Here is a 13045-nt window from a genome sequence, read left to right as displayed (position 1 = left end):
AAATCCCTTCAGGGATGGTGACTCCACCGCTGCCCTGGGCAGCCTCTTCCAATGCTCAACAACCCTTTCGGTGAAGAAATTTTCCCTAATGTCCAACCTAGACCTCCCCTGGGGTAACTTGGGGCCATTTCCTCTTGTCTCATAGCTTGTTACTTGGGAGAAGAGACTGACCCCACCTCACCACAGCCTCCTCTCAGGCAGCTGTAGGGAGCGATCAGGTCTCCCCTCAGCCTCCTCTTCTCCAGGCTGAACACCCCCAGTTCCCTCAGCCGCTCCTCACAGACCTGTTCTCCAGACCCTTCACCAGCTTCACTGCCCTTCTCTGGACACGTTCCAGCACCTCCATGTCCTTCTTGCAGGGAGGGGCCCAAAACCGCACCCAGCATTCGAGGGGCAGCCTCACCAGTGCCCAGTACAGGGGCACGATCGCCTCCCTGCTCCTGCTGGCCACCCCATGGCTGACACAGGCCAGGATGCTGTTGGCCTCCTTGGCCACCTGGGCACACTGCTGGCTCATGTCCAGCCGGCTGTCGACCAGCACCCCCAGGTCCTTTCCCGCCGGGCAGTTTCCAGCCACTCCTCCCCAGCCTGTAGCGCTGTGTGGGGTTGGTGTGACCCAAGGGCAGGACCCAGCACTTGGCCTTGGTGAACCTCATAGCATTGGCCTCAGCCCATCGATCCAGCCTGTCCAGATCCCTCTGCAGAGCCTTCCTGCCCTCCAGCAGATCAACACTCCCACCCAATTTGGTGTCATCTAAAACTTACTGAGGGAGCACTCGATCTCCTTGTCCAGATCGTTGATAATGATATTAAACAGAACTGGCCCCAATACTGAGCCCTGGGGAACACCACTTGTGACTGGTTGCTAATAGGATTGAACTCCAGTCACCACCGCTCTTTGGGCCTGCCCATACAGCCAGTTTCTTACCCAGTGAAGAGTATGCCCGTCCAGTTTCTCCGGGAGAATGCTGTGGGAAAAGGTGTCAAAGGCTTTACTAATGTCCAACATCCACAGCCTTTCCCTCACCCACTAGGCGGGTGACCTTGTCATAGAAGGAGATCAGGTTGGTGGAACAGTTGATCACCTGGTTGTCCTGTACGTGCCGCATGATGACACTCAGGGTGATCTGCTCCATAACCTTCCCCGGCACTGAGGTCAAACTGACAGGCCTGCAGTTCCCCAGATCCTCCTTCCAGCCCTTCTTATAGCTGGGCATCACACTGGAGACCTTAGAGCAGCCTTCCAGTACTGAAAGGGGGCCGACAGGAAAGGGGGGGACACACAGTCTTTATCAGTGAGTGTAGTGATAGGACAAGGGGTAACGGTTTCAAACTGAAAGGGGGAAGATTTAGATGAGATATGAGGAGGAAGTTCTTCCCTGTGAGGGTGGTGAGGCACTGGCCCAGGTTGCCCAGAGCAGCCGTGGCTGCCCCCTCCCTGGCAGGGCTCAAGGCCAGGTTGGATGGGAGCAACCTGGTCTAGTGGGAGGTGTCCCTGCCCATGCAGGGGGGTGGAACTGTATGGTCTTTAAGGTCCCTTCCAACCCAAACCTTTCTGTTCCTATGATTTTCTAACCTCCAGTCAACTGGGACCTCCTTGGTTAGCCAGGACTTCTGGTGGAAAGCGGCTTGGTGAGCACCTCCACCAGCTCCCTCAGCACACTTGTGTGGATCCCATCTGGCCCCATGGACCTGTGTGTGTCCAAGGGGTGCAGCAGGTGGCTCGCCATTTCCCCTTGGACTACAGGGACTTCATTCTGCTCCCCATTCCTGGCTTCCAGCTCAGGGGGCTGGGTACTCAGAGAACAGTACGGGCATACTGGAAAGAGTCCAGCCAAGGTCCACAAAGATGCTGCACGGGCTGGAGCATCTCTGCTAGGAGGGAAGACTGAGAGAGCTGGGAGTGCTCAGCCTGGATAAGACAAGGCTCAGGGGGAATCTTACTAATGTATATGAATGCCCGAGGGGAGGGGGCAAAGAGGCTGGAGCCAGGCTCTTTCCAGTGGGGCCCTGTGCCAGCGGCTCTGGATCAAGTTCATTGTATCTTGAGATTTTTTCCTTTCAGATGTTTTGGTGGCTCAGGTGAGGGCTGGCAGTGACGCACGGCTGGGCGCAGGGGTAAAGTTTGCCATCACTCCCACCACCTGAGCGTTTCTGTGCGCGGGGGGTGGCAGGCTGAGAGCTCACCTGTGGTTCCTGTTGGAACTAAAGTTTCAAGATTTTAACTTTTTTAAAAATTTTATTTGTGGAAAACCCATCCTGTAGATGTTTTTGATGCAGAGATCAGGAAGCAGAGACAGAAAAGATAGCGTTTAGTTTTTAGTCCTTTGCTTTCTCAGAGTCCCCCTGTCCAGAGTCGTGCATTGATCTCTGGCAGCGTTCAAGGAAGGAAGAAGCATCTCCTGGGGCATTGATGGCAGGAGCACGTTGCACAGCACCATCACCGACAGCGGTGCTGGTCCCCAGCGGCGATAACCCCCCGTCTGCCTTGCTGACCGAGGAAGCGATGAGAAACGTAACCAGAGTGTGTGAGAACGTACGTGGGAGCGTTTTCCTGGAAGCTGGGAGCACCCTGCGCTCTCTCCTTTTCCGCGCAGCAAAACACTCCCGGTTTCAGTCTCACACTAAACACGAACTCCCTGGGGGCTTATCTGACCCCCCTGTCAGTGCCCAATGCCAGAGGGCCTGGGGAGGTCGCCTGGCCCTTTCTCCTGCCCTGCAGCAGGATCAACAAGGTGCTTGACTTAGGTTCTCCGGTGGTGAATTGCCTCCTTTCCAAGCAACCTGTTCAGGTGCTAAACACCTCCCTGGTAGACTTTTTTTGTTTTTTAAATGTCTGACCTAAACATTCATAGTCAAGATTAATATGCAAGTTTGCCAGCTGATGCATACCAGTAGGACTCTGACAGCTTATGGCAGTTTTGGGAGAGGTCCGGGTGATCTATAAAGGGAGGAAGGAAGGAAGGAAGCCAAGATGGATGGATGCATCACATTTTACAGGAAACATTTTCTTTTTCTTACTTCTTGAGTAGACCACCCTCTCTCCAAAGTGGGTGATAAATCTGCATTCACTCTTTGCAGAATTGTGGAGGAACTCTGTTTCCTAGAGTGGACTGTGATCGTTCGTGGCTTGTGCAACCACGGCTTATGTCAGGAATAGGAAAGAGCTTTCATTTTATATTTCCGGGCATTTTTCTGAGCTCAGCGTACACAGCAGCGGTCACTTCTACGCAGAGCACCCTCTCCATAGCGGGTTCCTCCTTTCCAGCTGATTCCTGCAGTGCCGATGCTTGGGTCGTTCACGGTTCCTTGCGCTGGCTTTGCTGGATTTGCAAACACCTCTAGGAGGATTTTCAGCCCTTCACCTTATCGTGTTGCTTTTGTGTCGATGTTCACGTGGTCCCGGTCAGGGTTTACAGGGGACGTGTACAACAAGGTGGGGGGGCTGATGGCTGAGACTGCCGCGGTGAACCTCTAACTGTAGCCTTTGGGTAAAGCAGGCTCCTGTCCCTGGAGAGCCTGGCAGTTCCTCAGATACACTGGTCTGACTCCTGATTAGAAGTGGAGAGCAGACGTCTCTTGTACGGATGGGTGGAGGAGATGCAGGGGCCCCGTTTCTATCCCTTGTGAGCAAGGAAGGGGACAGGGCATCCTCTCCTCCCCTCCATGTGGGTCCTGAGGGACGGAGCACCACGGTATATCGCCCTGCTGCTGCTTGGTGGGCTGAACTGTCCTCTCTGGCTGATGCACTTAGGTCTGCGGGGCACCTCAGCCGTGTGCCACAGGGGCCGAAATGCTGCTAGTGATATCCAAAAGCTACCACGATGTAACATTTCCAAATGATGTCTTGGAAAACAGGAGTGCATTGGCCAGAGGGACAGCTGCCCAGCACCCGTCAGGACTGGTCCATTGGTTTTGTGTGAGTAAGCTGTTGCCATGTTGGCGTTAGGCATCTGGTCTAGGTTCTCTTTCCAGTCACTGGAGAGAAATGGACATTTCTGGGGGATAACTCATTGCACTTAACTTCACATCTATTCTAGGATGGGATAAACTGTTTTCTGGCGGTGCCTCCATCTCCCAGCATCTGACCTGTCTTTATTGGCTTGTGAGATACTGAGTCCTGCCAAATGCCCCAGCAGTTTGAAGATCCCTTCCTGGATCTGCTTCATCTTTATGCCATAAATGAGGGGGTTGAGCATGGGAGGGACCGTCAAATAGAAATCAGCCACCAGGACTTGGACGTGAGGTGCCAAGCCGAAAGAGAACATCTGCAGGTACATGGAGAGCAGGCCGCCTATGTAAAACAGCAGGATGACGGAAACATGGGACCCACAGGTCCTGAGGGCCTTGAGACGAGCCTCTTGGGATGGCAGCCTCATCACAGACCTCAGGATCATACCGTAGGAGAAGCTGATGAAGACAGAGTCTGTCCCCACCAGTAGCGTTGCCACGACGAGGCTGTAGAGATCGCTGACGGATGGGTCGGCGCAGGCCAGCTCCACCACGGCCATGTGCTCGCAGTAGGAATGAGGGATGACTCTGGCTTTGCAGTAGGGTAAGCTGGTGAGGAGACACATTAATGGTGTCATGACACCAGCTCCCCTGACCAGAGACAGCAGTCCTATCTGGATGGTCCTCGAGCCTGTTAGGATGGTGTTGTATCTCAGGGGGTTGCAGATGGCTATATAGCGGTCAAAGGACATTGCCAGGAGCACCCCTGACTCCACTGCAGTGAATGTGTGGATGAAGAACATCTGGGTGAAGCAGGCCTCAAAACCAATCTCTCTCGAATCCAACCAGAATACACCCAGCATTTTGGGAACTACAGCGGTTGAAAAGATGAGGTCGATGACAGCCAACATGGAAATGAAATAGTACATAGGGGCATGGAGGCTTTTGTCCAACCTCACAGTGAGAAGGACCATGCTATTTCCCAGCAAGGACATGATGTACGTAAAGCAGAACGGGATGGAAATCCACATGTGGAGAGCTTCCAGGCCAGGGATGCCCGTCAGGAGAAAAGGCAAAGGGCTGGTGTTGGATTGGTTGGCGGTTGACATGGCAGAGTTGGGCCAAGCCACATCGTCGTTGCTGACTTTAGCTCCCTGTAACAACAACAGAAAGGCTGGGGTTTTTCTGCTGTCAGTTTGATCATAAAACTCTGCACACTGCGGTTCTCAAGCATCACACGGTTTTGTTGTATTCATTGGAGAAAAACTTTCAGAACCTATTATCTACAGTCAGGCTTTCAAATTGCTGCTGTGGTCACTGCTTTCCAGAGGACACATCACTGGGGAGTCCTGGCTGTCCTATTGCTCGCATGAGACACCTTCCCTCCTGCTTCTCCTTCCGACCCCTCTGATTAACCTCTAGCTTTTGCCATACGCGTGTCTGTCTAAAGGCTGGCATCATGGTGTCCTGCCCCGTTGTGGCTTCCAGCCACTATTGCCACTATCAGTGGGCAGAAGTGGGGCATAATGACCCCAGGCTCTCTGGCCCTTGCCCAGCCTTCATCAGCAGTGCAACGGCAGGGCTTAAGGACTTGCTGCTAGGGCTTGCAAGTGAGCCCTCCCTCCCTATGCCCTGCTCAGAGAGAGGACTGGGCGTATGGGTCCAGGTCGCACAAGATCTATCCTGTTTTTACTTTGGGTCATACAGAAGCTGCACCTTAGACAACGTGTCTGTGGTGAAACTGGGCTGAGAGAAACTGCAGCCAGAAGAATGATGCTCCAAGCTGTCACCCTACCCTAAGGGGACACAAGCATCGTTGACAGACTCTAGCTGCTAGCTGCAGTCCAGAAAGGTACAGTTAAAATGATGCTACCCTTCCTCCACGCTCATCCACCCGTGAGACCGAAGGCCAAACTAATACAGAATGCTGTCCTGTCGAAAACAGTGGAGTTACTCCCATTTTTTCCTCTCTGGAGCCAAATAACATGGGATTTGCTAAAGCATGCTTTCCTGGAAGACATTGCACTAGTGCAGGCTTGTGGGCATCCAGAGATGGAGAACCTCCATCCCTTGGTTTTTGCCTCAAGTGCTAATCATCCTCAGGGTTATAACCACGTGCTTTTCTTCCCGTTTGACATTGCCAGTCTACTCCTTCCAGCCCCAGCAGCCTCCTCTACCTTCCCATGCTTGGCCACAGAGCCCTTATGGCAGAGTACCTTCAGGACATGAAGGTATGTACCTCCTACGACCAATGAGTTATTCTTGATAAACTAAAGACCCAGAGCACTGCAGGTTTCCCATCTCCACTCACCTGTTCCGCTGCCTGACTTATTGAGAGGGTTTATTGGTACGTCTCCAAGATTTCAACACCTTTTCTGAAAAAAATACCACCTCTTCCATTTCCCTCTTACACATCCAAAATTGCACCAGCCTTTTGGGTCCCAGTGTCACCCTCTCAGTGTGCTGTCAGCTGCTTTCCAGAGCCTCTGTCCTCCAGGATACAGCACTCCACTCTGAAAACCTGCCCGACTCTCCTTACCTGGTATTTACCTTATTATTGCAGGCAGCTCCTGTGAATGAGTGAGTCCGCCAGTCCCTCCAGGCTGAGCGGCACAACTTGCCTTTCCCCAGCATTATCTGAGACACAGTTTGTGCTGGTTGTGGGACATCTGATGAAAGGCGTGCAGAGTAACTTCTAGTTCAGAGCCAGCCACTGTGGCATCCCTGCAGGAACAGAAGCTTTTTGTGATGATGGTTCTGACAGCTTCATTCTGAGGTCTCTTAATCATTCAGTTCCTCATCCACTGTGCTGATGCTTCACAGATGTTGCATTGTGTCAGCTCCTCACCTGAAAGCAGTGTGGTGGAGGCACATTTCGTTTAGATGACTCTGTGTGCTGTACTCACACGCACACATTGATTGAATAAACTGCTATCTCATCAGAAAATGAAATCAGGTTTGTTTGACAGGAGCCGTTTCCTGCAAAGCCACGTGGATTGCCATAACTTAATTGGATTCCAAGCCTTTAATTCTTTATTGAACAAATCTCCTGTTAACTTCTTGGGCATTCTGCTGGGCATTGACGTCAAGCTAAGCAATCTGCAGCTAATCACATCGTTGTACTTTCTCACTAAAGTAATGGCCCGAGGAAGTGTCTGCGGTCATCGCAGCATGCCAGGACTCATAAAAGTCTGGCAGAGCAGGCCAGGTCAGAGATGCTTTTCCCTCGTGCAAATCACCCAGACCTGCTGCTGTATTTGTTTTCTGTTCCTAGTGGAAGCGATTTGACATCCTTCTCAGCTACCAATCAACTCAATTACGTTACAAAATAAAGATTACCTTTCTCTCAGGTGGGCAGAGACCTCTCTTCTCTATGCAGAGGGGCAGACGCCTTTGTCTGTTTTGATCTGATTTCTCTGCTTAACAGCTCTTCTAACTCCTGTCAGATCCTGACCAGCTCCCCCGTTTGACTTTGCCCACGCTGCTCTAGCTGCAGAGCTTCGATCACCTTCCTAACCACAGCACCCCTTTTCCGCAGGCATGCGGGGGAGCAGGCTGGGCCACATGCTGAAGTTGTTCAAAAACATCTCCTAACTTACTCTGCAGTTCCAGTCTCTGAATTCCCTCTGCCTTTAAGTTCCCTCAGCTTTGGGAAAATGGAACTTATATGAAAAACCAGTACCGCAGGTTGAAATGCATTGAGATCACCGGTTCCTGGGCACCACCAATTTTTTTTCCCTGTAGTTTAATTCCTCTTTACTCCTCACGGTTAATTAGTGCGGGAGGTAGAACCCTTTGATTGAAGGAACAGTCCCTGTGCTCCTCTGTGACCTTCTATGTCTGCTTTGTCACATCGTTCAGGCTGAGCTCTCCCCACCCCAACCCCTGCACTCCTTTCCCTCTCATCGCAGGCCCCTGGGTGGCAGCGGGGCATCGCCGGCTGCCGCAGAGTGTGTGCTTCAGACATGCTCTCCCATGGCGATAAACCGAGGTTGTTCCTGGACGGGGCACACAGGCTGCGAGCAGGGTGTTTAGGACACCCGCGCACCTCACAGGCAAAGCTCCAGCCCCAGACCATGCCCTGAGTGTGTCACTGGTCCGGTGTGTGCTCCTGGGGCGCTCGCTTTTCCTCCGCAAATTGCACTATGGATGCAGGATACCTCCCCAAAATGATGCTTTGTCCCCCAGCTGGGCTGGGGTCCTGGGTCAGTGGCGGCGGGTGGGATGCTGGGCCAGCGGGCTGCCTGCCTCCTTCACCTCTCCACCCGATCCTAGGCGAGCTGCGCCACGTGGGACACAGTCCAGCCTGTTTCACCAAATCCTGCCGGTCAGTGAGAACCCCCGGCTGCGTGCCCATGGCTTTCTGTTCAGACACCTGCTGTTGTATGCAAGGGGTTAAGAACGTTATCCGTGGCTGAAAAGTTAGTTTATTTTATGGAAAATGTGTATTTAGATAGTTATTGATTAATTTATAGAAACAGAAAGAAGCCGACTCTTTTGCAGCAAACAACTTCTGGTTTTGGTTAAAAGGTTTGGTATTTATTTGTTTACATTTTTAAACTCAAGTCCTATTCTTACCTAACAAATACTTTAAAAATCAGAATTCTGCAGCCTTGGCTCTGCAGTTTCATTCAACAAGAAACTGTAAAATTTTGAAAAGCTACTTTTAAAGTAAATTTTCCAATTTTAAAGTAAAATTTCCAATTAAAAAAAAAAAAAAAAAGAAAAATTGCCTTTTTCCTAATGGACTAGCTTGGTGAATGCACGCAGGCCAGATGCTGAGTCCCACCAGCCTCCCCTCCTTAGGCACCTGGAGCAGCCTGCCGTGCCCTGACTCACGCCAGTCCTTCCATACAACCACCCACCTTCTCTCCGCTTGCAGACGCTGCCACCCTCGGGGACGCTCACACCGAGAAAGAAACTCCTTCGTGGGAGGGCAGAGCTGCAGGGCTGTGCATAAATCACCCCAGGCAATGCCACGGGAGCCTCCTGGATGGAGATTCCCAAGAGCACAAACCCTCTCCAGGCATCTTCTGTAATAGCCTCAGCGAGCGGCCTGGGCAGTAACAGCCTCAGTCCCAAGTCAATTAATCGAATTTCTTTTACCGACGGCAGGTGCTAGGAGGTGACCAAGGGAGACAGGAGTTGTCTCCAGCAGAATGAGAGACCTTCTCTGTGTTTCTGCCTGGGGCAATGCAAGTGCAGCTTCACTTCTGGCTCTGCTGTCCTTGCCCCACCAGCCTCCCTCCACAAGCCCCAGGCAGCGTAAGGCTGAAAGGTGCCAATCCAGTATAGCAAAAAAATGCAAGTTCAGAATAGCAGAAACATTCTCTCGACTGTTTTTTCAAGATGTCAGGGAAGAGTGCAGCAGAAAGTCAGCTAAACACCACAAAGACAGGAAAAAATATTTTTGACACGGGGAATGACACATTCAAGCCAATTTTGAAACCAAATGCATTTCATCGAGTTTAATTTTTAAAGTAATGTACAAGTGAGGACTAAACGTGACATTTTGGGTGGGATCCCTCTGAACAAACACAAGTGGGAGTTGTAGAATGGTGTCAGTCTGTGACTGGAGCTAGTCCTCCAGGTTGCTTTCACATCCACGGAGACAAACTGTGATGTTAGGGCAGTATTCAACCCAGCCTAAAGCTGGTACCTGAAATAGGTCAGAGGGCTCATGCTGCACACGCCTCTTCCATTGCCATGACTGCAAGAGAGACGGCGATGACCATGCGGGCCACGGCCCTGAACGTGTCTGAGCAGGGTGAGAGTTGTCCCACTCCTCTGCTGTCGGAGGAAACATGCCGCCTCTCTATGCTTTTCTTCTGAACCCTTGCATTAGTGGACAGACCCCCACCTTCATCACTCTGCTCCTCCTCCACCCTCACGCCCAAATGGGGTCGCGGCTCCTCTCTCTGGATGAAACTCCCCCCCAAGAAGCAGAGGACCGTGAGCACCTCTGGGACACAGCCATTCACCCCTACTGCGTTCTCTCTATTTCATCACTCGCGTATCTTAAACACCCTGATGGGGACTGTCACATAACCCTGGAAAAACACCCTGGGCAACTGCTCACCAGCCTGCTGCTTTTGTCCCAAACCCATTGACTCTTTGTCCTTTAGGTGTGCTGAGTCTCGGAAGACTCCAGCCTGACCCCAGCAGGAGCATCCCTGCAGAGTGTGTGGCAGAGCATCCCTCTGTCGTTGGCGCATCCTCCGTTTCTGAGGAGCAGGAACCCTTGCGGTTGGCTGAACCTCTGAACCTGCTGAACCTCTTGGTTCTGAAGAGAGGCAAGGTATGGGGGTGCGAGTTGTTGGTGCTGTGCTTTGAATAGCTGCTGTTGAGACATATCATCATGCTCACTGAAACTGCTCCTTTCCCAGCAAGCCTCCACTACCAGTTCGAAATAATGCCTGCAGAGTATCTCCTTGTCCCAGGTCAGAACTGGACTTTCCATCTGATGATGCTAAGCTGTAGAGCCTCAGAATGGCTCCTTGTGCCTGCAGCTTCCAGACAAAACCCATCATTGCTGGGGGCCCTGACCTGTTCGGGTCATGCCCAGCTGGATTTCAGCTTCCAGAACAGGAGGGCTCTTGCACCCAGTGAAGTCTCAGCATGGTCAGGTGCTGCAAGCCTCAGACACAGCCTGTGAATCTAGGCTGGACAGAGCTGGCTGGCTTAGAGAGGGCTCAGGAAAGTCTGGGGTGCAGCTGGTCTGCTGGCAGCAAGAGTTAGCTGGGCTCAGGACACTCAGACCTGTGGCATGCTGTCCTTCTGGCCTCCAGGACATGCTAGATTTAGCTGTTCAGGAACTTGTGGTCATTACAACAAACAGACACAGGATTGGTAAGTATCCCCAAGAAAATTCAGTGTTTATTTCCACCACCACATGGTGTGGACACCTAGATACAGTGATAACACCATTGTGCATCTGCCCGCTTCAGGTTCCTCGCTCAGCTGGTGTGAAATGTTTGGATGGACAGAATGCTTTAAAGAGCTCAGTTTTGAAGATGCTCAGTTTCCACCATCACCTAGAAACCCAGAAAAGCTTGTCTGTGCTCAGCGAGGGTCAGCCTTTTGTACAAGAGAGGCCTGGAGAGGACAGCCTCTGTGGCTAGGGCACCTGCAATGTGTGACAGTCTCCTGTCACTAGCCCTGATAGTCAGCAGGGACTAAAGAAGACAACATAGAAGAAATTTGCCCACTTAGAATACAATCTGTGTATTGACACAAATATACCTGGAGCCCTGAAATGTTGCTTTAAATTATCATCACAGGGATGTCCATGGCACCAGGAATATCTCACAATTCAAAGGTGGTTGCTTGCTTCTCTGTATCTGGAAAGAAGGAAGGGAAATAGGACCCGAGGTTTGCTCGTGCTCCTAGTCCCACACAGCTCTCTCACAGAGTAGGGTCTCGTGTGGTCATTAAAGCCAACAAGTCCTCCCTTCTCCTCCCGTTGCTTCTGTTCAGTATGTGCATTCAACGGGAATGAAATCCATCAGTCTGTCTTTGCACAGACGAGTACACCTGGAAAACCGCTGACTACTGTGTCAGGCGTGAGCCTTCCTGGGAAACAGCATTTTGAGCACTGCCTGACGGATCTGCTTGGTCCTCATGCTGTAAATGATGGGGTTCAGCGTGGTGGGGAGGGTCAGGTAGAGATCAGCCAGGAGAACCTGTGCGTGCACGGATATGCTGCCACTGAACAGCTGTGCGTATACGGACACTATGCCGGGGATGTAATAGAGCAGCATCACGCAGATATGACACCCGCAGGTGCTGAAGGCCTTCCAGCATGATTTCTTCCCCAGGGCAGTTTTAAGGATCATCCCATAGGACACAGCAATGAAAGCCATGTCCATCCCCACTATAAGAGAGGACACAACCACACTGTAAACCCCGCTGGGTCTGGGGTCTGCGCACGCCAGCTTTGCCACGGCCATGTGCTCGCAGTACGAATGGGGAACCACGTGGGAACGGCAATAGGGGAGGTTTGTCACCAGCACGGCCAAGGGGACCGTGAAGAGGAAAGCTCTCACCACAATGGCCAGGCCTATTTGGGCAATTGTTTGGTGATTCAAGATGGCTTGGTACCTGAGGGGGTGACAAATCGCAACGTAGCGGTCAACAGCCATGGCCAGGAGCACTCCCGACTCCTCTGATGTCGTGGAGTGAACAAGGAACATCTGAACAAAGCAGGCCACGTAACCAATCTCCATAGACTTCAGCCAGAATACGCCCAGCATCTTGGGGACAACGGATGTCACCATCACCACATCGATGACCGCCAGCATGCCCAGGAAGCAATGGATGGGGTCACGCAGGGAGTTGTCCAGCCCAATGACCACCAAAACTACACCGTTTCCTACCAAGGCGATGATGTAGCCTGAGCAGAAAAGGATGCCCAGGCAGGTGGGGAAAGCTTCCAGGCTGGGGACACCCATGAGGATGAAAGAGGAGGAGCTGCTGTTGGGGAGGTTGAAGGGATCAGAAGCCATGCAGGAGAATCTTGCTTTTGTGCTTAAAAAACGGAGCCCAGTTCTGAGCCCTGAGGTGTCCAGAACTAAGAGGGATGTGGTGGGGACTCTGCATCGGTACAAGAGTCGAATCAGGAATCCACATCCTTATTACACGTGTGAGCCCTACAGCATAATGTGACCAGGTAGGGGGAATGGATCCGAAATGCTGAATAAATGGGGCTGTTATGGCTTGAAAGTTCCTGTAAGGTGAAGAAGTTCATGTTTCAAGTTGTGCCCCCAGGGATAACCAAAGGACTTCCACAGTGCATTGTTTTTTAAGGCTTATTTCTTTGTTGGTTTCTCACCGCCACGCGGCTGGCATCTCGAAACAAGCTGCAAGAGGAGAGGAAACAGTCAGCATACAGCTTCCCTCAGACAGCGCTTTTGCCTGAGCAGCCCTGGCTTCCCTGCAATGGGCCCAGCATAGGAAGTTCCTCCACATTTGTAGGGCAAAAAGCGGTCTCAGAAAGTGCTCTGGGACACTAAGTGTGGTCATGAAATTGCCTTTTGCTGCTCTGTCTTCATTCTGTCATTCACCCATGAGAGAAACCTGCAAAACTAGGCAGTAG

General features: G+C 51.8%; 2 protein-coding genes across 2 annotated transcripts; both read right to left on the bottom strand.

The window, feature by feature from the left end:
* Positions 1-1601: 1601 nt before the first annotated feature.
* On the bottom strand, positions 1602-5060 carry LOC104341368 (olfactory receptor 52K2). The gene is made up of 3 exons (XM_009958945.2): positions 4090-5060; positions 2497-2624; positions 1602-1819 (listed from the first exon to the last, which is right to left on the bottom strand). Exons 1-3 carry the CDS (start codon positions 5058-5060, stop codon positions 1602-1604), a joined length of 1317 nt encoding a protein of 438 aa, XP_009957247.2.
* Positions 5061-11507: 6447 nt separating this feature from the next.
* On the bottom strand, positions 11508-12455 carry LOC104352570 (olfactory receptor 52I2-like). Its single transcript, XM_009958944.2, has one exon. It carries the CDS (start codon positions 12453-12455, stop codon positions 11508-11510), a length of 948 nt encoding a protein of 315 aa, XP_009957246.2.
* Positions 12456-13045: the final 590 nt, after the last annotated feature.

The sequence above is a fragment of the Leptosomus discolor genome, chromosome 1 (assembly GCF_034619465.1).
Source record: "Leptosomus discolor isolate bLepDis1 chromosome 1, bLepDis1.hap2, whole genome shotgun sequence".
NCBI lineage: Eukaryota > Metazoa > Chordata > Aves > Leptosomiformes > Leptosomidae > Leptosomus > Leptosomus discolor.
Note: the sequence above shows the minus strand (reverse complement) of the source record. Positions and strands in the feature narration are given on the sequence as shown.